General features: G+C 43.9%; 1 protein-coding gene across 2 annotated transcripts in view; it reads left to right on the forward strand.

The window, feature by feature from the left end:
• The window catches only part of LOC119171578 (thrombospondin type-1 domain-containing protein 7B), a 242,658-nt gene that overhangs the window by 47,881 nt on the left and 169,682 nt on the right, over positions 1–25,095 (forward strand). For both annotated transcript variants that reach the window (XM_075892387.1, XM_075892386.1), the window contains exons 3-8: positions 13,758–13,953; positions 16,538–16,760; positions 17,997–18,397; positions 19,622–19,891; positions 21,352–21,455; positions 24,682–24,846. In XM_075892387.1, coding sequence (XP_075748502.1) covers positions 13,758–13,953; positions 16,538–16,760; positions 17,997–18,397; positions 19,622–19,891; positions 21,352–21,455; positions 24,682–24,846 — 1,359 coding nt within the window. The remainder of the gene's footprint in view (positions 1–13,757; positions 13,954–16,537; positions 16,761–17,996; positions 18,398–19,621; positions 19,892–21,351; positions 21,456–24,681; positions 24,847–25,095) is intronic.

Here is a 25,095-nt window from a genome sequence, read left to right on the forward strand (position 1 = left end):
AGGTACATTTTAACGCGTACAAGCGTCTCAGTTGTTACTTCGCTGTGTCTGAAAAGCGCACCCTTTTCGCAAACGGAGGCTGTGCAACGATTGCAGTGACATTTGTGCGCCTGGTAACTGCAACAGAATTGTTTCGACTAAACTTAAAGGCTAGCTAAGCCAAGCAAGGACTCGACATCACTTTTAAGGGACTTTCAAGCCACTCTGTCATAATGGGCAACGAAGCTGCCGATGCAGTTGCTCGATCAGGACACAAAATTGGCGTGCAAGTTTCCGGCCCGTTCTCAACAAAAGATGTTGAAATGCAAGCTCGTGAACTTGCAAATGAAGTTACATAAACCTTGTGGGTCACGTCAAGTTTACAACACAGACGTTTTCACAAACTGGACGTGTCTCTTCCACGCACTTGGCTCCCATTTTCACTCTACTGATGCAAGACAACGGTGCAATGCACTTCTTGCTTGAATGTGTGACGTTTCAAGTGGCCTAGTGACAGAGGAACGAGAACGCATGCGTGAGGTGATAGAAGGGGCATGCGTAGCATGTACACGTACTATCGGTGACAAAATTTTGCGCCTTGACTAAGAGCTACATGCCAAAACCACCGTTACTGCTTTCGCCGGCAAGTCTATGAACAATACAACTATGTATCGAAATGATGACAATCTTTTCTTGATAGTCTTGCCGTGACCTCACAAGTGTTGTGATATGTTGCATTATTGCTGGTCGATGCTTTTCGTGTTGCTTACGGTGGGGGACATTGAGTAGAATCCCGAACCAAAGGTCAACAAGTTGATAGAAGAAATTATTCAGAATTAGGCAGTGTTCGATCGGAAAATGGATGACATAAAAAGTGAAATGGTCACGTTGAGCTCCAAGCCAGACAGCACACAAGGCCTCTTGAATGCATTCGACGTGATGAACAGCAGGATTGGGAAGTTGGAAACTATAGTACAACACGCTGGAAAGCTGAGTGATTACGAGAACAGAAGTCGGCGCAATAACTTGATGGTGTTTCGTGTAACGAAGACCGAATCTGGCGTAGAAACAGTCAAATGTAAAGGAACTTAGTTTGGAGCACATATCTGAAACTATGGCTACACAATTTCAAACGATTGAGTGAATTCATCACCTTAAAAAAACACCATCAAGAAACTCGCTCGCAGACGCTGCCTGCGTATGGCCTGCATATGTTAGGAATGCGCACGCAACAAAATCGCCTAAGCTAATATTTCAAATACTAAATCGTCAACTAAATGTTGGCAAGAAAGCATCCTTACTGCCACTAGGTACACAGAGCTCAAGAACGAACCACAACAGCGCAATCCAACCGTACAGGGCTGATACCGATAAGTTCATATACTCATTCTTATCTAGCCTAATTGTAATGTTTCCTGTGTGTGTTGTTGAACAAAACGATTTGTGTTAACGTGAACAGACCTTAGATGGCTATCTGTATACGAATGTGCCACTTCATCTTGATGTAACCACTATTTGTGTGTCTGCAAATGATATGCTTTTTTTATTTCGTTATCCTCTCTGTAAGGACTCACAAGAGAGTTGACAGTATTGCGAAACAAATAAATTAATGGAACGCGAACGGTGGAGCACGTGGCCGAGTCTTAGCAACGGTAAAGTTCCCTCCATTCAGTCATCGCCATTGACGGGTGCTCACATTCGGTGTGACAGTGCCGTGCGATCCCTTTATAATGAAATACTTTTGCTTGCATTCTAGATCTAATGCGATAATCATAGGGTATGACGTTGGCATGCCAAGCGCTTCTGGCCGTTTCACTACCAGTTTATTCTATTTTTGTTGCTTTCTTTTCAAATAGAAGAACAAGAGCACAAGCGAATATATCACACTGTATATCTATAGGGGAATTGTACAGTGCTGCCAGACCCAATGTGCGGAGTGGACCTATTTATGGTGATTACTGTAGGGCGCACACTACACCTGTTATGTTTGCGTCAAGTGCTCCAACATTCGCGCTTCATTTGACACTGATTGTGCATATGCAAGCATTTCATCTATACCGGATTTGATTTATTTATATGTGGGGTTTAACGTCACAAAACCACTATATGATTATAAGAAACGCTGTAGTGGAAGGCTCCGGCAATTTCGACCACCTGAGCTTCTTTAACGTCCACCTAAATCAGAGCATACGGGCCTACATCGTTTTCGCCTCCATCAAAAATGCCGCCGCCACAGCCAGGATTCGATCCCGCGTCCTGCGAGTCAGCAGCCGAGTACCTTAACCACCAGACCACCGCGGCAAGGCTTCAGCTATACTGGAACGCAACAAGGAACTAAACGCGCAGAGCAAAATACTATAGATGAATGGTCGTTCTATCAGCCGCGATAGTATATTAGCACTTGAGCAGTCTTCATGGGCGCAGCCGCATGAACGGTTGCCGACTTGAGCGATCAGGAAGAACTCGACGAGTTGTTTTCGTAAACCACTACAAGGAACGAGTGTCCAATGACATATATAGCAGTAAATCAAGTTTTTCTTGCGTCTGACATGGTGAAGACGTGCTCCTGTAGTGCACATATTTCCTGTAGCGTAGAGCGCTTCGCTGAGATATATACTCTCGAGAGAAACGATTATGATGCTTTCATCTCCGCGATGCCTGTGGTTGCCGGTTGGAGGAAGTGTCCTGTAGCACACAGCCATTAAAAAGCTCTTGTTGCCTACCTTTGACGTTGGATCATGTCAGACTGAAAACGCATCGGTAATGCGGCCAATATCATCATCTTCGCCAATGAATAATACGTATAAGCTCATAGGGGAGAGCCTACAAGCGCCGGCAAGCGTACGTCGAAGGTATGGAGGCCGAGACTAATATAGATGTTCATAATCTTTTCGTCTTCCTCCTCAGAGGAGGCATACTGATAATCTATTAACCATAGGTATTAAAATTACAACAAAATGAAAGAAACATATGCAGGATGCTATTTGTAGTAATTGTTATGTAAATGTGAAGAAATTGAATGCGTTATTCGAAGGCCTCAGTTTTGGTCCCACTCCGCGGCAGGTCATTTTTTCGACCACTATGCCTTCTTCAGAGTTATATAATAATTACCAAACAAAACTTCTCCCGCACTTTCGTTGGCTTTAGTGTGTGTTAATTAGGTGCAATTCATCAGGTGCCTAAAGAAAAACAAGTTCATACAATTACCCCTGTTTTGTTATATTAGCCATCAGTCGATTACCGCATATTGCATTTACAACAAAATTACACTTATTAACACTTCATTTGCACTACAGTTTTGTATAGATAAAACTGATAAATCATTTTTGAAGTAGCACATGCATAAAATTTGTGAATGATTTAAGCTGTAAGGACGAATAAAACTATGTGTTTTGCTCTTATTGACTATGCATTCATCAAGAGATTAGTTACAGACCACAATATCATCTAACCATATGTTTGAACATAAAGCTGCTTTTTTTAACCAAAGCCAAATAGATATGTGTTGGAACTCGCAACTGATTGTGTGTTACAAGTGACTCCCTTTCCTTTCGCCTGTGTTGTTAGTGGTTTAAGTCTTCAAAACTTTCTTCAAAGATTTACGTTCATTATTACGATTGTGACAGACCTTTTGACCTGGAGGTTATATATGAAAAAATCTGACCTCGCTCAGTTCTCACTGTTTGTGTGGAAACTTGCGTGTTCGACAGCGCCACTTTCTATTTCATCATCAGCCTGTCTACGTCCACTGCAGGACAAAGGCCTCTCCCATGTTCCGCCAGTTAACCCGGTCCTGTGCTTGTTGTTGCCAATTTATACCCGCAAACTTCTTAATCTCATCTGCCCACCTAACCTTCTGTCTCCCCCTACCCCGCTTCCCTTCTCTGGGAATCCAGTTGGTGACCCTTAATGACCAGCGGTTATCCTGTCTACGTGCTACATGCCCGGCCCATGTCCATTTCCTCTTCTTTATTGCAGCTATGATATCCTTAACTCCCGTTTGTCCCCTAATCCACTCTGCTCTCTTCTTGTCTCTTAAGGTTACACCTACTATTTTTCTTTCCATTGCTCGCTGCGTCGTCCTCAATTTAAGTTGAACCCTCTTTGTGAGTCTTCAGGTTTCTGCTCCGTAGCTAAGTACCGGCAAGATACAGCTGTTATATACCTTCCTCTTGAGGGACAGTGGCAATCTACTTGTCATAATTTGAGAGTGCCTGCCGAATGTGCTCCACCCCATTCTTATTCTTCTAGTTACTTCAATCTCGTGGTTAGGCTCTGCGGTTATTACCTGCCCTAAGTAGACATAGTCTTTTACAACTTCAAGTGCACTATTACCTATCGCAAAGCGCTGCTCCTTTCCGAGGTTGTTGTACATTACTTTCGTTTTCTGCAGATTAATTTTAAGACCCACCTTTCTGCTCTCCTTGTCTAACTCCGTAATCATGAGTTGCAATTCGTCCCCTGAGTTACTCAGCAATGCAATGTCATCGGCGAAGTGCAGGTTACTGAGGTACTCTCCATTAACTCTTATCCCTAACTGTTCCCATTCTAGGCTTCTGAAAACGTCCTGTAAGCACGCAGTGAATAGCATTGGGGAGATTGTGTCCCCCTGCCTTACACCCTTCTTTATTGGTATTCTGTTGCTTTTTTTATGAAGCACTATGGTAGCAGTTGATCCCCTGTAGATTTCTTCCAGAATGTTTATATATATTTCATCTACGCCCTGATTCCGCAGTGTCTGCATGACGGCTGATATTTCTACTGAATCAAACGCCTTCTCGTAATCTATGAAGGCTATGTATAGTGGTTGGTTATACTCTGAGCATTTCTCTATTACCTGATTGATAGTATGAATGTGGTCAATTGTTGAGTAGCCTGTTCTAAATCCTGCTTGTTCCTTTGGTTGATTGAATTCTAATGTTTTCTTTACTCTGCTAGCAATTACCTTTGTAAATAGCTTGTATACTACAGAGAGCAAGCTGATCGGCCTGTAATTCTTCAAGTCCTTGTCATCTCCTTTCTTATGTATTAAGATGATGTTAGCGTTCTTCCAAGACTCTGGTACTTTTCCCGTCAGGAGACACCTCGTAAATAGAGTGGCTAGTTTTTCTAACACAATCTGTCCTCCATCTTTCAGCAGATCTGATGTTACTTGATCCTCACCAGCAGCTTTGCCTCTGTGCATGCTCTCCAAAGCTTTTCTGACTTCTTCTATCATTACCGGTGGGGTGTCGTCTGGGTTACTGCTAGTTCTTATAGTATTAAAGTCGTGGTTGTCTCGGCTGCTGTACAGATCTCTGTTAAATTCCTCCGCTATTTTAACTATCCTATCCATATTGGTAGTTAATTTGCCTTCTTTGTCCCTTAGTGCATACATCCGCCTTTTGCCTATCCCAAGTTTCCTCTTCACTGCTTTGACGCTTCCTCCGTTTTTCAGAGCGTGCTCAATTCTCTCCATGTTATACCTTCTTACATCGCATACTTTACGCCTATTAATCAGCTTCGAAAGCTCTGCCAGTTCTATTTTGTCTGTTGTACTTGACACTTTCATGATTTGACGCTTCTTAATTAGGTTCTTCGTTTCCTGGGAAAGCTTGCCGGTGTTCTGTCTAGCTACCCTGCCTCCAACTTCCACTGCACACTCCGTGATGATACTCGTCAGATTATCATTCATTGTATCTACGCTAAAGTTGGTTTCCTCGCTAAGAGCAGAGTACCTGTTCTGCAGTGACACTCTGAATTCCCATACTTTCCCTCTCAGTGCTAGCTCATTGATTTGCTTCTTGCGTATCAGTTTCTGTCGTTCCTTCTTCAAGTCTAGGCGGATTCGAGCCCGTACCATTCTATGGTCACTGCATCTTACCTTGCCAACCACTTCCACATCCTGCACGACTCCTGGGTGTGCAGTCATTATAAAGTCTATTTCGTTCTTATTTACGCCATTAGGGCTCCTCCATGTCCACTTGCGGTTTTCTCGTTTTCGGTAGAAGGTATTCAAAATACGCAGAATATTGCGTTCTGCGAATTCTACTAGTAGCTCTCCTCTGGCGTTTCTAGTGCCGATGCCATAATCTCCTACTGCCTGGTCTCCAGCCTGCTTCTTCCCTACCTTTGCATTAAAGTCGCCCATCACTATAGTATACTGTGTTTTTACCTTACTCATTGCCGATTCCACGTCTTCATAGAAGCTTTCAACTGAAGTGTCATCATGGCTGGATGTAGGCGCGTAAGCCTGTACTACCTTCATTTTGTATCTTTTATTTAGTTTAATTACAATGCCTACCACCCTTTCATTAATGCTATAGTAATCCTCTATGTTGCCAGCTATGTTTCTGTGAATTAGGAACCCTACTCCCAGTTCTCTTCTGTCTGCCAAGCCCCGATAGCAAATGACGTGCCCATTCTGTAGCACAGTATAGGCCTCATCTGTCCTCCTAACCTCACTCAGCCCTATTATATCCCATTTAATGCCTTCTAGCTCCTCGAATAATACAGCTAGACTTCCCTCACTAGATAACGTTCTAACGTTAAACGTTGCTAAGTTCAAGTTCCAATGGTGGCCTGTCCGTATCCAGAGATTCCTAGCACCCTTTGCTGCTTTGCAGATCTGACCGCCGCCGTGGTCAGTTGCTCCGCAGCTGGTGGGGACTGAGGGCCGTGAGTTAATTGACGAATGCCTACGGGAGGGGGTGGCCAGATACTGCACCAGGGTGGCCAATCCTTCTCTGGTGAGATCATCGGTGCGTACCGGCTTTAAGCCGGTACGATCAGACTTTCCATTTAGTGTTGTTTTTTTTAGTTTTAATACTTTCGCGTTTCCGACGCAAGAGTGAAACGTGTGACATTCTCGGCTTTCGATGAGGACCGACTCAGAGTAGCCGAACGCAGGCTTTATTTTTTATTTTTATTTTTATTGAAGCCGTTTCTTTCCCGTGTCTTCACCATCAAGCTGAATACTTTTCGGAAGGTACCAATTAAACGGAGTCGCTAATTAAAGACGACATTCCTCCTGTCCGCACTGCCGTTTCTTACACTACGCTAATCGCGTCAGAAAAGTTAGCTTATGACTTTGTTCGGTGGAATCTCGGAAGGATAGGAAGGAGTTGCAGCGAAAACCTCTGGCGGGTTCCGCTGCTGCCATAAAAATCTTTCTTCTTTTCTTACCACTGTAGTTTCCTTTGCTGCCCACTTCTTTTATTTTTCTAGAAATGACACTTGACGAGAAATATTTTAAAGTTGTTCTTATTCCAAGTTCTGAGAAAAGTCGCAACCGTCCAACGAGAGGAATTCTTTTTGCTTACGGCGCTTGCATTTAGCAGAAATTTATAATATTATCTAGCGAAAATTTTTTATAATAAAGAGTATCAATATATATATCTATTATTCTGTGCGACAGATTGTTTCATTCCACCCTGATTCTGCCAGCTTTTTTTAATATTCGAGCAGAAACAGCACCGTCATTTAACTTGCTGCTGTAATACTGTGCACTTAAATTGAAGCAACATCAATATTAGAAAGCAACAAAAATAGAAGAAACTTATAGTGTTATAGTGAAACGGCCAGAAGCACTTTGCATGCCAGCGTCATACCCTATAATAATCGCATTAGATCTAGAATTCAAGCAAAAATATTGTCTTATTAAGGGATCGCATGGTGCTGCCACTCGAGATGTGAGCACCTGTCAATGGCGATGACTGAACGGAGGGCACTATACCGTTGCTAATGCTTGGCCACGTGCTCCACCGTTCACGTTTTAGTATTTATCTATTTCACAATCGTGTCAACTCTCTTGTGAGTCCTTACAGAGAGAATAGTGTAAGAGTAAAGAGAAAAAGAGTATCATTCGCAAGTACACAGATACAGGTTACATCAAGGTCAAGCGGCACCCTCGTATACACATAGCCATCTAAGGTCCGTTCAAGTTTTGACAAATCGTTCTGGTGAGTGGCACACACCAAAAACATTTCAATTAGACTGGAAAATAAAGAGTATCTGAATTTATCGGTATGTGAAACAGTAAAAAAACAGTACAGCTCTCTGACTCTTTTGGAATACTGACCATATTTGTCCCACTATTTATAATCCCGCAATTCAAACTTTTCTGCCACTAATCCCATAACTGATTTTGCTTATTTTCAAAGCGGAGGTGTTCTGCTATTCATTGTTCTCCGTGAAACCCAAGGCATAATATAAACTCTTGCTCCAACACACTACCACGTGGATATTTTCACATTCAATGAAAACACGTTTGGTCGTTTCCTTACTTTTCCCTGAACATTTCGAGTTTTCTTCTTCTTTACTGAGTGTCGATTTTTAAGTCGGTGTTCTGCGGCAAACTGACCTCGCTTCAGACTGTGAAGCGCCTGTTTTTATTACAGCGCCTGTCTATATGGTAAAATATATAGACCTATTTCATGTTCGTAAGGAGCGTTAGGCGCCATCGACATAGTAACGACATTCTAGAGCCGTTTAACATAGGTGCTTGTAGCGACTAAGGTAACTAGGAGTACCTGTTGTTATTTATCATAACGTTGTGTAATGTAGAATTATGCCATTAATCTGACTACTTTTTTGGCAATTTCATAGATTTTGGGCATTTTGTATTTCTATTATGTATATCTAGGTAAACACTGCTCCTGTTTCTCCAGGGGGAGTAGGATTACGTCAGTAGGTAAATCCCATCCTTTTGTCCTAACCCCGTACCAGCCCTCTATTACCCTGTAATCGACTAAGTAATGCTAAAATAATAAATATATTTCAGGTTATTATTTTCAATAAATCCGAGTAGTGTATTACTACGCCACATTAGAAGCCTGAAAGATAACGTTGATACAACAAAGGGGCACAGACTGTAGTTGCTGTTCTCTGGCTGACACCGAGCAAGCTGCACAAGAAAGACGTGGCTGATTTGCTTTCTGAGCGTCAAGACACGGTCCTCTTTTAGAGGTTTGCCAGTTTGCCTCGTAACACGGAAAGAAACTGTTTCCAATCATAGCTGTTTTTTTTAATTCCGACGTTAGTTTGTATCTAGCGCCGGTAACTACACTTGCTGCCAGTGTCCAAAAACATGCTGGTGGTCAGGACATAATGGAATCAACGACAAGCCCCTGCTTGTTGTCCGTCACCCGTTAGCTGATAACTCACCTGCCGCTGCTTTTCTTTTTTTTTTGTCAGATGCATCACTTGTTCAATGCATGTACCTGAAGGCATCAGCGGTGGTGTACTTGGGGCAACTTCTCTGCTTTTGTACAGCTTTTCACCCGCCTCTTGTCCCCTTCCCACGCTCGCTGTCTCGCAAATGACGTGTGACAAGCGTCTGCTTTTGTTCGTAACTTTTTATTGTTACAGTGGCTCATCAAAGCTTAATCTGTCAAGACCCTGCAACCACATTTGTTGTTTCGGTGGGCCTCGGGAACTTATGAGGCCGCTCCACGGCCTCGTGTGTACTGCGAGGAGCCCTATATTAAGCGAGTAAATAAAACTCACTTGTACACAAAAGTGGCTGTTGGATAAGACATGTGTTGACGGAAGTTTTTCGCAGTAACTTGACGTTGAAAACCATATTGCTTGTTTTCCTGGCTGTTACTCGATACGTTGCCTCTCCGTTCTGTGACACTTTTTTATGGTGTCACGCTGTCAGTATTCTTTCGCTAAGCAAGGCCAGACGCATAAGGTACTCTCACTACAAGGTGTATTCAATTACAGTTGTACTGATGACCGCAAAAATTTGCGGCATCTGCAGCGCATGGCCCAGCGATGGAAAACTTAATTGCTGCGCCACCTACCATCACGCACTGCAGATCCCACAAACTTTCGCGGCAGACAGAATGATGTAAGAGCTCGAATAGTTTACTCTGTTTTGTTGCTTGCATCTAAGCTATTTTTTTTCTGGCGTTTAACGTTCCAAAACCACCACATGATTACGTAAGTCTCCGTAGTGGAGGGCTCTGGAAATTTGGACCACCTGTAGTTCTTTAACGTGCACCCAAATCTGAGCACACAGACCTTCGGCATTTTCGCCTCCACCGAAAATGTAGCAACCACAGCCGAGATTCGATACCGTGACCTGAGGGTCAGCAGCCGAGTGCCTATAGACCACCGTGGCGGGGTACATCTAAGAAATCAGGGTGCAGATACGTTGGAGACACTGATTCTTCTTTCGTTGCGGGCGTGAGGTGCTCTCGCACTGTGGTTCGTGCACGGCAATTCGATTATGACCTGCCTTCACACTGTACGAGCCTTTGTGAATGCAACACCTGTGACATATGTGATCTACCTATCATATCCAAGTTAGTCTGAAAGCAAAATGTGGTAAATCATATATACACTGAAATGAGTTTCACCTTATAGGGTGGCTTTTTGTTCCACAGAAATAGTCATCTCATCGGAGTACATTTCTTTACGCTGAAGAGACAAGCACGCTAATAACCCTTCACTAAAGACGTACACGCTATTAGCGTGACGCACCACTCCTCGCAAACAATGGAGGAGTAACTGTTGTTGTTGTTGTTGTTGTTGTTGTTGTTGTTGCTGTTGATGTTGTTGTTGTTGTTGTTGTTGTCGTCGTTGTTGTTGTTGTTGTTGTTGTTTTACTGAAGCGCAAGAAAGCCAGGTAACGAATATTGCCTCCGGGACTTTGGGCAAGAAGACTAGAGCTACAAACTCTTTGTAAAACGTAAAGTTATTTAGAACATTATTGTTAACATACTCACCCATCTTCGCGTAATGGTTTTATCATGTGCATTAAAAGGAGATTGGCCATCTCGTCAGGTTTTCAAACTAATAATGCGCGAAGCACTCGTCGTTGTGCTTTTCAGATAGTGATTGTCTTGTTACGCGAAGGCTATATAAAGCTTATCATAACTGGTGTGGCTAGAGAGGCGTTTGTTTGGGTATTTGTTAGAGGCTCAGCAGCCCACTTTAGGCTTTCTAGTTTTGTATGCGGATATATACACTCAAACGCATACATACACACACACGAACAAACGTTATATTTAGTTAAGTCTCCCGCCCCCCCCCGCCCCCCCCAAAAAAAAAAAAGAATTTCATGGCTGTGCCACAGGCTGGCATTCTCTTATAGGCACAAGTGTACGCAAATGAAAAGTACACGTGCTTGCACACTATATCATTTCTAAATACAGCGCGCGAACACAGCTGGCAGCGCTGTCACACGCGGACGCATCGCGTGCAGTGAATTTCAAGCAGGCCTCTAAAACTTTGCGGGGCAGTTGACTACGCCTTGTCCCCGTATATTGCGCACTGCGGTGTGTTACAAGAATATTTCTTTAAGTTTACACGTCTTTACTTGTCAGGCCACAATGCGCACAGCGGTCGCTTTGAATAAGTACACGCACTAATGCATCCGCGTTTTGAAAGGCGCACGCTACGCTTTAGGTGCCACTTTTGCTTTCAGCGATCGTGACGGCTGCGTTTTATCTCGGCAGACGTTTTTGACACCGACCGGCGACGTGTGTGAGCCAGAGAATGGCGGTATTTCTACGCCTAGTGCCCGTGCGCACCCTCTGATAGCGCCACTTCGATTGTGACGTGGCATTTGACGTGTAACGTTATCGAACCATCGAACGTTATTTCATCGCTAGCTTTTGAAAAGGGCTCATTTCGATTGCGTTCAAAGCATGACAGGCAATGTAATTAAAGACAATAATAGATAGCTTCTGAAGGGTTCAAATTGGGGTGTTGTTGAAACGAAGGGACGTATTCGTATCATAATGAAAATAAGGTAAGCATTTTCTTAGGCATATTACCGTAAGCTAACTTTTCTATCATAGAGAGAAGTTTATGGGTATCCGTTTTGTTCTATGAGCGAATAAATACTGGAATAAATTTTGTCAAATTACTACTTAATATTTTGCTCTTGATGTGTTCAATTTTTCACCAAACTTTACAAATGAATAAATAAGGTTTACTGCAGTATGCTAAGAACAGCACCATCTCAGCATTACGTGCAATCTTGTTGACGTATTGCACCAAAATGTACCGGAAAATAAGTACCAAAAATTTGCTTCACAAGATTAACATTTTCTGTAATATCGACGTGTGAAAGCTTTAAAATATACAATATAAAGCATGTTAAACTTGCCATAATGGCAACAGGTTGCGCTTACTGACTCTTCCACGTTTCAATGCACGTATTTACCGTACAAAGGTCGATGGGGGGATAGCTGCCATGGTAGATAAGTTGGTAGAGGTGGCAAGTTCGAAGGTCGCAAGCTCGGTCCCTGCCCATGGCAAGTTAATTTTTCATTCACTTTTTTTCTTTCTTCACAATTACATTGCAATTACTACTAATGACATTCCCTATACTTTGTTTGGCATCATAGTCATTCTACTATCAGGAAGTCACGCAGCAGCAGCAGCAAGGATTAACACGATCGCGCACAATGTCGCCAGGTCTCTGTGAAACATGCGCAGTTTTCTTCACGCCCGTTTTCACCGCTTCGATTCGTGCCTACGACTTGCCATTCCCTCTGATTTATCCAGATCTGACACAGCCGTTCTCAGCCGCTTGTGGCTTGAAGTGTCTCGTACGAACGCCTTTGCTTGCCGCATCGAATGGACAGACTGCTGCGTTTGACAGTGCGGCGCTGACAAAACCATCGAACGTATTTTGTGTCAGTGCCATCAATACAGCTGTCAGAGGCAGTCCCTGTCAGCAGTGCTTGCGCGCCTCGTTGACCAGCCGCTTTCTGAAAAATCAATTTTGGAATGCCTGAAAGATTGAACTTCATATATATATATATATATATATATATATATATATATATATATATATATATATATATATATATATATATATATATATATATATATATATATATATATATATATATATATATATATATCCATCTGTTAGTTCTCATTAATATTGTGTAACAAAGAAAATGATCTCTTAAACATACACTTCTTTCCTTAAATGCTTAGCTCTGTTATACAACGTAACCTCCTAAGCTTGCTGAAGTTTCTTCTGCTTTTCAAACGTTCTCTTTAGTTTTTTAGCTTTAGATCATCTATTCCTCGGTCGCAATCATACCATTCTTATTCTGTGTTACATTGCGCTTAGCAATAGATTGTTTCCAGCTTCCAGGTTTTATATTACTCTTCTGCAGGTTGCTTCTCATGCATCCCAACAAAACACGTATTGCAGCAAAAGTATATGAGAGCACTGTTTCAAACAAGCTCAGACAAACCACTCACCATGGTTGCAGTGAATATTGACCACGGTCACGCCACGTAGACACGCATGAGTTCTTCGCAACTAATATAACCTTAAAAGCTATACAACTTATTAGGCACGATTAGTATTACAGCTTGTGCACTGAGGAATGATCTAATACAGCTCTAATAGGTAACGTTCAGAGAACCATGCCGTAGCACCGTGCTCCTAGTCTCGTATCATTGTAACTCAGAACACTTTCTATGGCTTTTAGCTACGTAGGTAAGGCTCTAATCTGCCCCACGACGAATGCGTGGGCTCAAAGCATTTCGAACATCGTTTCCTCGCATGCACTTGCTTAAGCGCTTGAGTGGGATACTACGGGGATAAGATGCGACATTGATCTTAGATATACAATTGACACATGTGGTTGAACTACGAAAGACGGCCACATTTAGGACAGATAAAGAAAAGAGGAAGTGGATCGAAAAGGCTTAGAGGCACATGTACGCAATTGCGCAGATGTCCGCAACTGTAGGCCAGGATCGGCAAAGCCGGGTGTGCAGTGCCTGTCTTATGCGGTGCTTGCTGTTGTCGTTCACAGGTCCATGGCTTCCTTGCGTTATGGAGGATGGCTACTGCGGTCAGGGCTGGCAAGGTCGAAGCGTACGCTGTGTGGACGTGCGAGGCGACGTCGTCCGAGAACGACACTGCCACCGCCACGTCCGGCCACGCGCCGTACAGCCCTGTAGCACGGAGTGCGATGACGGCATTGGGTCTACACATCGACAGTCCCTCAGGTGAGAGTTTCCTGCTGCGTCACTGCTGCTGACTCCGCAGCTGAAAGATTGTTGCAGCGTTCAGTAGTTGATCATATTCATTCTTATGCAGTAACGAATGTACGGTAATTTTTTCGTTCTTTCATAGTGAGGGCCTCAACAGACAGTCTTAGGTTAGAAATACGAGAGTTTGTGGGTCAGCTGACGCTTCGTGCAAAGATTACGTGCTACGTGACCCCGTCTGGCACAATACTTCAATTTCAATTTCAGTTCAGTTTATTTTGAAATCACCGGAGACAGCACAAAAGTCAAAATGGTGATGCTGTAGGCCGAAAGCAAAAAGCCATTAAGGCTTTACGAAGGCGTTCGTGCCATTTGGCAAAATATGACCATGGAGGAGTATAAGATCATTATAGGCATTATCTAATATGAAAACATGTCTTGAAGGATCATGTCAATTTGCATTTTAAAACATGTAGAAAATGTTTAGAGGAAGCAACGGAGTAAATACATCATTGTAGGAAACTGTTTATTGTTAGCGCAAACAGTGTTCCGCAATAGTGACACTCACTACGAGCTAACACTACCAAACGACGTGGAAGGGGATGCTCATTTTGTTGTAGCGCTATTTGTAGAGCATTGGACGGTAATCTGAAAACTTAGAGTTTAGAACCCTCCAGCACTGCAATTAAAGACAGCAATTATCGCACCTATCATTTCTTTCACCTGATAGTCAGTTGGATTCGTTTGTTTCGCTTACAAGGTTTTACGTGATCAAGAGTGAAATTTGGAATCATGGTCAACGGTAAGCATTATAAATATCAACACGGCTGACCGAACCTCGACCGTCTAATCAATTGAATTGCTTGCCAGTACTAGTGTCTCAGTTACAATGCATGAATATTTTATTGCATTGTAACGAAACAACAGCGAAAGGAGACAGAGACACAAGGAGCGCAAACACGAGCGCTGACTCACAACTGATTTTTATTTGGCGCAAATGAAAGGTGCAAGATATTGTTGAACGGCTTTTTTATTTTTGTGTGTATGCTATGTCATCCAGCGGCCGTGGCACTCTGGCAAATAAAAATCAGCTGTGTCAGCGCTCGTTCGTGTGCCTCTACCGTCCTTTTGTTCTTGCGGTCTTTTTTATTACAGTGTTACCAAACCAACTGGCCCACCGACAAGCTTTAACAATGTTTTATATGCTGTCTGTGCACACTCTGTAACCGCATCGTGGCTATTTCGCAAGAACTCAAATATCCTTTGAAACAGTCACATAGACGTCCGTCATGCCTCACCCATTGTCTTTTACCGTGCCACGAGCGTACTTTATTGACGATTCCACACAACAAGAAACAATTTTCTAAAGCATCAGATAAATCTACCTCAGCAATATGTGCTTCATTGATTGATTGATATGTGGGGCTTAACGTCCCAAAATCACTATATGATTATGAGAGACGCCGTAGTGGAGGGCTCCGGAAATTTCGACCACCTGAGGTTCTTTAACGTTCACCCAAATCTGAGCACACGGGCCTACAACATTTCCGCCTCCATCGGAAATAGCAATATGTGCTTCAACTTTATTAATCTTGCTCGAGTGTTCTATAGTTGATAAATGTTTCGATGGGCTCTCTGTAAAGCTGGAACGTTTGTTTGTTTGTTTGTTTGTTTGTTTGTTTGTTTGTTTGTTTGTTTGTTCGTTTGTTCATGCCAGGAACCTAAAATAAAAGAAGTTAAAGAATTCAATCATGACGTCAGCCTTTGCTGCACACATATTTATAATGATGAAAGAAAAAACAAGCTTGCTATAAGTTCCGCAAGTCTTGATACATCGAAACCTGATGATTGCAAGACTAATCTGGTTGCTTCCAAGCTGTCGCTAGGCTTTACTTTGCATAACTAGGTAGTTGGGATAGTTAGAATACTTCATAGTTTTTAGCAGTCATGGACATTTCATGCCGGCAATACCAGCTTCGTTGATAAAATTCACCGTTAGCGTCATTCATATTCATCTTCATCTTCAATCACATTCAACTTCATCTTCGGTCATAGCTTTTTCCCGACTTGTTGCTGTTATTTGTTTATAAAATGTGCAATCTAGTTGGAGAGTGTCTGTCTTTTTTTCTTGAAGCTGTTTTCACGTGACACCACACAGTGGTTCTTGACTACCGACCCGAAGTTCGCAGGAGCAAATCCCGGCCGCAGCGGCAGCATTTTCGACGGAGCCGTACTTGCTAGAGGCCCGTGTGCTTAAATTTAGGTGAACGTGAAAGAGCCCCACATGCTCGAAATTATATAAGTAAAAATCAGATTATTGATCTATTCTAAGAATAAATTTGTTTATGTAAATATTTGTATGCATTACATTAAGCACCACACTTGCCTATAGGCTATCGGTAATCTTTCTGTTATACCTCCATCATTCTAAATCTGAACAGTAAATTTTAAAGCCACTCGATTCTTGGCCAATCCCCCACAGTGGGTATACGCCACTAACAATAGTAGAACAACAACAACAACAATTTCTGGAGCTCCCCAGTACAGCGTCTCTCATGATCATGTCGAGGTTTCGGCATGTGAGACTTGTTATCACCTGCAGATGGCAAGCTGGCGAGTGGAGTCCTTGCGACGATGTCAACGGGCGGCCGCATCTACGGAGCCAGTGTAGACCCGAAGCGCGGGACGCTGAGGGTCTGGCCCGGCGAAACGTAAGCTGCGTCTTCGAACCAGAGGCAGGACCTCCTCGGGTCGTCGACGCGGTGGCGTGCTCGCACTTGCCGCAGCCGCCGAGCGAAATGCCATGCGCCATCAGCTGCCCACAAGTGAGCGAACTAGCAGGGTCACGTCTCCTGTGATGCATGAGAGCGATACGGAAATGCAAGCATTTATTTGCGTAAAGTAATACCGGAATTCAACCTCTCCTAAAGTGTTATGATAATGTGAAAGCTTCTGGTAAACTTAAGTACATTCGCCGCATTTGAGCGCTTAACAACACTATATATTGAGCTAGTCCATCCATAGCTGTTTGAAGACGTCGTGTGAGACTTCGAAAAGAAAGAAAGATGGGATATAAAAAAAACTGTTCTTGTTGTCGTTGTACCGTTCCGTCAAGTCTTTCACTTTTTTCATATTTTTACAGTTCATAAAACGTTGTACCGTTCCGTCAAATTTTTCACTTTTTCATATTTTTACAGTTCATAAAAGAATACAAACTTACGATTCTCAAGGTCGCCATGTTCATATCAACAAGTGCTGTATTCCCTCAAATTTACCTCGCTCTGTATAGCCTAATATATTTATTTCCCAACAGTTTCGGGAGGGGACCTCCCTTCATCAGGGGATGAGTATATATATTATATATATATATATATATATATATATATATATATATATATATATATATATATATATATATATATATATAGTTTTTCGTTGTTCTTGCACTGATCCTGCCTGTAAACTGTTCGTTACCTGTCTGTACCATTTCGATTCCTCCCCCCCCCCCTTACCCAATGCCCTGTTCTGGGGCCTGTAAGGTCTTTTTTGAATAAAGAATAAAGAACACTATTGAAGGACGTAAAATTTGGAGCTTGTCTCATATTTTATGTTGGTCTCGCTCTTTTATGCACGCAAAGCTCCTACCCTGTCTGAAATCATGAGCGATGGAGGGATGGATGAAAAACTTTATTGCGGTCCTGAAGGATTCCATCCCCGTTTCGTAGGGGTAGGTTCGCGGGCCGCTCCCACGTAGGGACGGGGAGGCCCAGCCTCACCGCCGCATCGTGGGCCTTCTGGACAGCCGTGCGATAGCTTTAAGTCGAGCGTCACGCACAAGATATGTGAGCATCTTGCAGAGCCCACGTTTTGCTTTCACTCACTGGCGCCGAAAGCTAACGACAATCGAGAATGACATGGCACTTCTAGCCGCCTACGACTTTTAGCTCTCCTTACCGTTCGGATATAGGTATCAATATCAAACTTGGTACGGCATAGCATGACTGTATGACGAGCATATTTGACTGTTGATAACATCATCTCTCTTTGCCGGTGCTTTGCAGGACTGCGTGGTCACACCGTTTGAGCCTTGGCCGGCATGCGACAACGTTACTAATTCGAACAGTTGCAAAGTGCACAGTGTGGTTCGACGTCGTATCGTGCTCGTCGGTCCATCGAATGGCGGCGTCGAGTGCCCCGCTCTTTCCGAGACCAAAAAGTGCCCGGCGCGACCAGGTTGCCGCGAGTGGCGCAAGCGCAAATCTCGCAGGAAAGCACCCTCCACTGACTACGTGCTCCGAGTCGGGCCCTGGGGCGAGTGCCAAAGCGATTACCTCACGTCTGTACAGCCCCTGGCGACAGACGAAGGCTCCGAGTTGCCGGTCGCTTCCCGACAACCGCAGCTGGGAACACGGCGGAGGAAAGTTGTCTGCATGGACAGCAATGGCGTCTTCGTAGACATCGGGTGAGGGCTGTTCCGGTCAACTTTATCTTCTAAACAATGTACTACTTGCGGGCAGATTAGGGCTGAATCTTTTCATATGGGCCATATCATAGGCTTCGTCATTATTATATTTCAGAGCATAAATAAGTAGTTCTTCAATTATTAATAGTTATTCTCTTGACCTCCCGTTAAACTAAATGTGAAATGAACTGAAATTTTCAATAAATCTGCTCTTAGCGGAGTGTATAGTCTGCAGTGTTAACTCTTGACTTCTTCCCTGCATTTTCAGCGTACTCTTCTGGATACCTTGGAGCCAGTCCTTGCAAGCCTTTTTTACCATCATGAGTTGGTCTACTTCATATAAGACAGTCGTAGTCGAGCCTTACTCTCTCAATGTTCCTAATTTTATTACTTGAGCATGCGAGCTACACACTGCTATGCGTGCTAACGTTTTGGTTTACTTCTCTTTCCTTCTCTCCTTCTCTGTTATTTTTGTCCCCTTTCCCCCTTTCGTCGTGTAGGGTAGCATACCGGGTTAAACCTGATTAACTTCCCAGCCTGTCTTTTGTTTCTTTTTCTCTCTCTCTTTCATCACCAAAGACAGAGGTGTTCGATAATACCTCAAGGCCTTACACATTCTTCGTCGACCGTAATCCTTCATTACTAGTTTCTATTCTGTCATGCGATTGATGTTATATTTGAATTGTGATAAATAAAATATTTCCATCATTTACGTATGGGTCTGAGATAGGAGGCCGCAACGCACAGGCTAGTAATGTGAGGCACACAGCATGACAGATTTGGTGACTTTCTTTTATTAAGCAGCGAGGAGCAGCTGGTGTATAGAGCGCTCTCCAGTTAAATACTATGAATCATTGCGTTACGTCATTGCCTCTACCCCTTCTACTCACATTCCTCTGTCTATGGTAACCAGTAGGGCCATACTGGTTAACTAGCGTCATATTTATTCCGCTTTTCTTTTTAATATTTATCATATTGAGCTGCAGTAGTTCTTTCTGAAATCTGCACATTACATTGCCAAAGCGGATGCAATTTTTATGCACGTGCCAAGGATACGTTTTCTCGTAAATCGAGCCTGCGGGCAAGACAGAAAATTGGTGTCCGACTTCACCTTTGCTGAAGAAAACTATGTCCAGATTGCATTAGTACAGTGACTCTAATTGCGTATTTTTATTCGGTGCTTCTCTCCAATGCACCGGCGTTTTATCTCTTGAAAACTTGCAGGAAATGCAGGCAAAGCGATGGGAAGCAGCGTCCGCTTCCGCACGACGCCGAGTCGTGCGTCGTGCCCGTAGACTGTGGCGTCTCCCCGTGGTCTCCATGGCACCTGGAGCGCGAGGGCTGCCAGCTGGACAGCGGAGAAACCTGGCACGGCGGTCAGCGTCTTAGACGCCGCATGCGATACGTGCAGCAACTTCCTTACGGCGCTGGAAGGCCCTGCCCGCCTTTGGTTGAGACAGCGCTTCAGCAAGATCGACTGCCGTTGTGTTCCAGGTGGGTTGCTCATGACCTACAGAAGCAGTGCACTTGCATTACCACACAGTCACAGCGTACCTCACTCGCTTTGAATGACCAAATGAGTGAATGAGTTGTAACAAGCGACCTGTATACAGTACGGTCGTGTTTGTGTGCTTTTACATGCACATTGCAAATGAGCTCCGTAGAATCCCGCAAGGTGGTGGCAGCGCTATGAAAAAGATACTTGACGCGCCCCTGCGGACAACCACCCCATTTGGTTTCGTGCTACAAACGGGTAGTTCTCGGCTAGACACTTCCTACATGTGTGCGCGTGTGTGTCGTGAGTATGTGTGTGCGTTGTGTATGTACTTTTTTTCGTTTGTTTGCCCCACAACTCTAAACAAGGGACCTTGATTGCAGTGGTGGAGCAGGGTAGAGAAGACTTCCTAAATGTGTGAGCGATTACATGTCATTGCAGTGCACTGGTATGAAGCTTTAGTTACGACACAGCAAAATCTATTGACCTGTTTCGTAGGAAGCAGCAGTAAACGAGACCATGTGGAAAGGTGTGCATTCGAGCTCGGCAGCTTTCGCTTGTTTGCCTACGTTTCAGGTCACTCAGGGTAAATAACTATTGGGTTAAAAACTGCACTTCTAGACGAAAAACAAATCATGGTGTATATTTGTTCTCCTAATACCAGAACATCGGAAGTTTCCACATATCGCAGCTTAGCTGCGCCCGCTGTACCTCTGATTTTTCGCTCCACTTCAGACAAAGGGGGAGTTTTCGGTACCTTGTGTGCTTCAAAGTTTGTGCGAGGCTCGTATAACAAACACAACTGGCCGACGCCAAACCTTTGCAAGTGGTTGGCGATGTTGCGGCAAAAAGATGCTGACTGAAACTTGCTGGCTGGCTTTCGCGCAAAGGAAATATTTTCGCATGCATGACAAAACTTTTCGACCGTGATGCGGGCCTGTTGGCGACAGCATTTTCTCTCGTGTCGGGTGCTTTACGACCCGCATATTTCTCCCTATGCAGAAAGTGCTTGGAAGCGCGTTTTGCGTTTCACTTTATTTTGATACCATCGAAAATTCTAACACTGGCAGAACATAAGTGGTGAATACGCGTTGTTTGCACATTAGTTAACCATCACAATTGTATAAGCGTGTGTTAATAAACATAGCTCTCAGGAGTAACATGGATAGATATTTTGATAAATTGTACAGAAGCAGCATGCATTAATAGTGAAGAATCATGAGTAATACCGATAGATATTTCCATAAACACTATAGAATAAGCATGCAGTGATAGTGAAAATGACATCTAGCGTGTTTTATTCCGAAAAAGAATTGGTTATTTTTCGAAGGTAAATGTGTTGGCCAAGACAGTGATACGGCGAGGTCTGCCTTAATATGTCTGCTGCCACATGAAAAAATGCGTGTGTGCTTCAGACAACCTCGTGACTTTATTTTGCTTTGTTTATTGGCGCGCACAGTTTCAGCTGGACCACGTCCGAGTGGGGTGACTGCGTTCCTGTACCTGGCGCTCCCTGCAATGGTGGCACTCGACGCAGGAACGTCACATGCATTAGGATCAAAGGTAGCGTTCTTCAGTGTCGAAATGAAACTTCGCGTCGGAATGAAGATGCTAGGCAACGTGACCGACAGGTCGGGCCTACTTGTCTCGACGTGGGAGCGGCCCGCTACGTGCTAGTTCATGCCCCGATGAACCTAAATAAAGTTTTTTCATACCATACCAATTTCTTATTCCTGTTAGTATTTTGGTAATATATGCGCGAAAAGAATGTCTAAAAAAGAAGTTTATGAACTCGTGGCAGTACTTACAGGGAGAGAGAGAGAGATAAAGATGCAAGGAAAGGCAGGGAGGTTAACCAGACGCACATCCGGTTTGCTACCCTGCACTGGGGAAGGGATAAAGGGGAGAAAAGAGGTTGCAGAAAGATGAGAAGGTACACACAATCACGAGCACACTCGGGGAGCACACATAGTTTACAGGCGGCCACTCAGGTTTGTTGACTTAAGGTAAAGTAGCAGCGCTTTAGTTGCTTTCTGCGCAACTGAGGCAGATGCCCAAGGTCCTAGTATCTTCTGCACACAAAATGGTCCGGGGTCAAGTCGATTCAAAACCATCCGTAGCTGGCATCACTGTGTGTCGTAGCAAGCGCAACTGCACAGGACGTGTTCGATGGTCTCTTCATCTCCGCAGTAGTCACATGTAGGAGTGTCTGCCATACCAATGCGAAAGGAGTACGCCTTTGTGAATGCAACACCCAACCAAAGGCGGCATAACAGTGTCGCATCGGAGCGGGAAAGGTGTGATGGTAGCTTTAGCTTGAGCGAAGGATCCAGTTCATAAAATTGACACCTTTGGAAGGTGGTAGACGACCAGAACGTGCGTGTGAGATCTCGAGCCAGCAGGTAAAGTTGTCTTGCTGCATCATTCCTTGATAGAGGAATCGGGACTACACGGGTTTCTTCATGGGCTGAGCGGGCTGCATCATCGGCTAATTGATTTCCGGTAATACCGATATGTCCAGGCAGCCATTGATATATAATATCATGCCCTCGTGCTAGAGCTTCATGATGGCAATGTCTTATTTCTTCTACCAGTTGGTCATGGCTCCTCCTACGCATGGTAGACTGCAAACTCTGAAGCGCTGCCTTCGAATCACAGAATATGACCCATTTTCCTGGACGTTCTTGAACGAGATATTGTAAAGCAGCCCTTATAGCAGCAAGCTCTGATGCCGTAGATGTAGTCATATGCGACAACTTAAACTTGATTGTCATTTCTGCAGCCGGAATTACAGCGGCACCTGATGAGCTGCTGGATGAGACGGACCCATCAGTGTATATCTGCGTTCGGTCTAAGTACAACTCATGTAATAATAGCAGTGTTGCTTGCATAGCAACAGTGTTGCTTGCACAGGGAAATGCATAGCCAAGATACCGGAAGAATATTGGAAACTGCCTTCAGTTAATCGTTGGGGACACACGGGATCAGCTTCTGGCGCTTCTGTTTGACAAGCAACAGCGTGAGATGAAAACACGAGGAATAAAAAATGGACCAAAACTCAAAATAACGCACAATACAATAAATATTTCAAGCTCAAAATTTTTTGCGTAGTCACTTGACAACTATGAAGTACGTCGAACTCTCCCACATTTTTCCTTTTGCTGGGCATGCCATTAGGGCACCCAGGGTGTGTTCACAATTGGATGTTACAGAGTAAAACCTTGTCTGGATTAATTATACCGTTTAGTTAAGGGTGACAGTGATGCTATCCCAAGTTAATATACGGCACACACTTATTAGTGCGTTGAGGCATCGTCGGCTTTACCACTCTTATGCGCAGCAGAAAGCAAGCGCTGGCTCACAGGATCCGGGCCGTCATTAGTATACAGTTGGCATAAGTGTACTAAATTTTGGAGATTCGGATACGGTACATATCGATCGCAGCTATACAAATAAGCAAAATTACCAGAAAGCACGACTATGTATACCAGATATATAATATGTATAATGAATGTACATAGCGATTCAATAATGTTGCTACCGTCGGTGCATTGGCACTATAGTTGGTCATCATAAGGATCCCTTATGTTATCTTTGGGTAGTTCATAGAGATTAAGAAAACAAACTAACCGCCTGTGCATAGGCCGAGTGCATCCATAGCTCAGCTATTTCTTCTTACACATCAAGCAGGCGCATGAATATTTATCGTGGTACACTCGTAATATTTCCGAAGCACGTCAGATTCGATGCAATCAGACGAGAGTTCCGGTTCTCTCGGCAATGATCTGAGGTGCGTCGTGGCAACGCATAACTTTGGCCTATTCAAAATGCCTTCTACCGGCGTGTAAATAGTAATTAACAAAAGTATTTGCGTCATTTCCTTGACACAGGAGCTGTGCGCCATGATGTGTTCTGCAGTTTCGCAAACAGACGCTTAGCAGGAATACTAATGCATGTACGCATATACTCGTGCCAGTGATAGGGTCATAGCGCTGACTTGGCTCCGGAATTATACTGAATGAAAGAAGCTTGAAGTGGAACTTTTGACCATTTTGTTGGTTTTGAGGGCAGACGCATGGTGGCATTTTTGAGAAGTTTTAATTCTCCGGGGACCTTCGATGCCAAGACAGCGTGATTACGAAAACGGTGTTGCGTCTTAAAGGGGCCATGAGAACCGATTTTCGCTCTTGAGCCGTGTTATGTGCGTTAATCCTTGGGTATTAGACAACAATCTGGTGAAATTTCAGCGCGTTCGGTCGAGAACTTATTTGATAACGAGCATCTTTAAAAACGCCATAGTGCCCCGACATTCTGCAACACTGGCGCAATCGTAAACCATGTTGTAAAAGCCACTCGCGTTGCTGGTGTCTGTGTTACGGCCAACTATTCTGTTTTGTGGTTATCTGTGCGTGCAATGGAGCTATTAGAGCTTGCTCAAGTTTGGGAATCGAAAAGTGAGAGATTTTCAGCGGCTGAAACTTAAGTGGAAAACTACGGTTCCACTCTGTAAGACACATGATGTCACACACTCGCCATGACAAACTTGCAGTAGTCGGCGGTGCGCGTGGTTTACAGCCGGTGACTTCTAGGGCTCATCTTGCATTGAAATGCTCCTTTAAAGTCCATTCATTCGTAAATGCACAGGTACAATAAACCCTCTACTTCTATCTTTAGCTGAAAACAGCAATTGGGTGGGTGATTGTGTCATGATTTCTTAATTATGTCGCGAGTGTGCAGCCGCAGAAGGCTGGTTCGGTAACTTCTGTTTCTCTAATTTCTGTGAGCCCAGACTGGACTCCGGTGCCAAGCTATCTGTGCACTTTTCTTCCGCGGCCATCACTGCAAGAGGAGTGCCAAGTGCCGTGCCCCGTGGACTGCCAGGTGTCCCATTGGTCAGCCTGGGGACAGTGTCTGCCCCTCATACGTGGATCGCCTTTTCCAGCTCCTGAAGAAGGTAAGTGAAGATGACATTAATATGCGGGAATTCATTTCATGCTCTACTATACCCTGCTACCACTATACTGCTCTCACACTGGATGAGATGAAGATCACACCATAGTTTAACGAACACATGGGCAATAATTATCACCGGCAAACCATAAGGGCTAGGGCTGCAGGCGTCTCCTGTCGCCGCGGTGTTTCATGTAGTCCAGGTCCATCATAAAAACGGCCATGCGCGGCAATGGGTATACATACCATTACT

Source organism: Rhipicephalus microplus, chromosome 4 (genome assembly GCF_043290135.1).
Source record: "Rhipicephalus microplus isolate Deutch F79 chromosome 4, USDA_Rmic, whole genome shotgun sequence".
Lineage (NCBI taxonomy): Eukaryota > Metazoa > Arthropoda > Arachnida > Ixodida > Ixodidae > Rhipicephalus > Rhipicephalus microplus.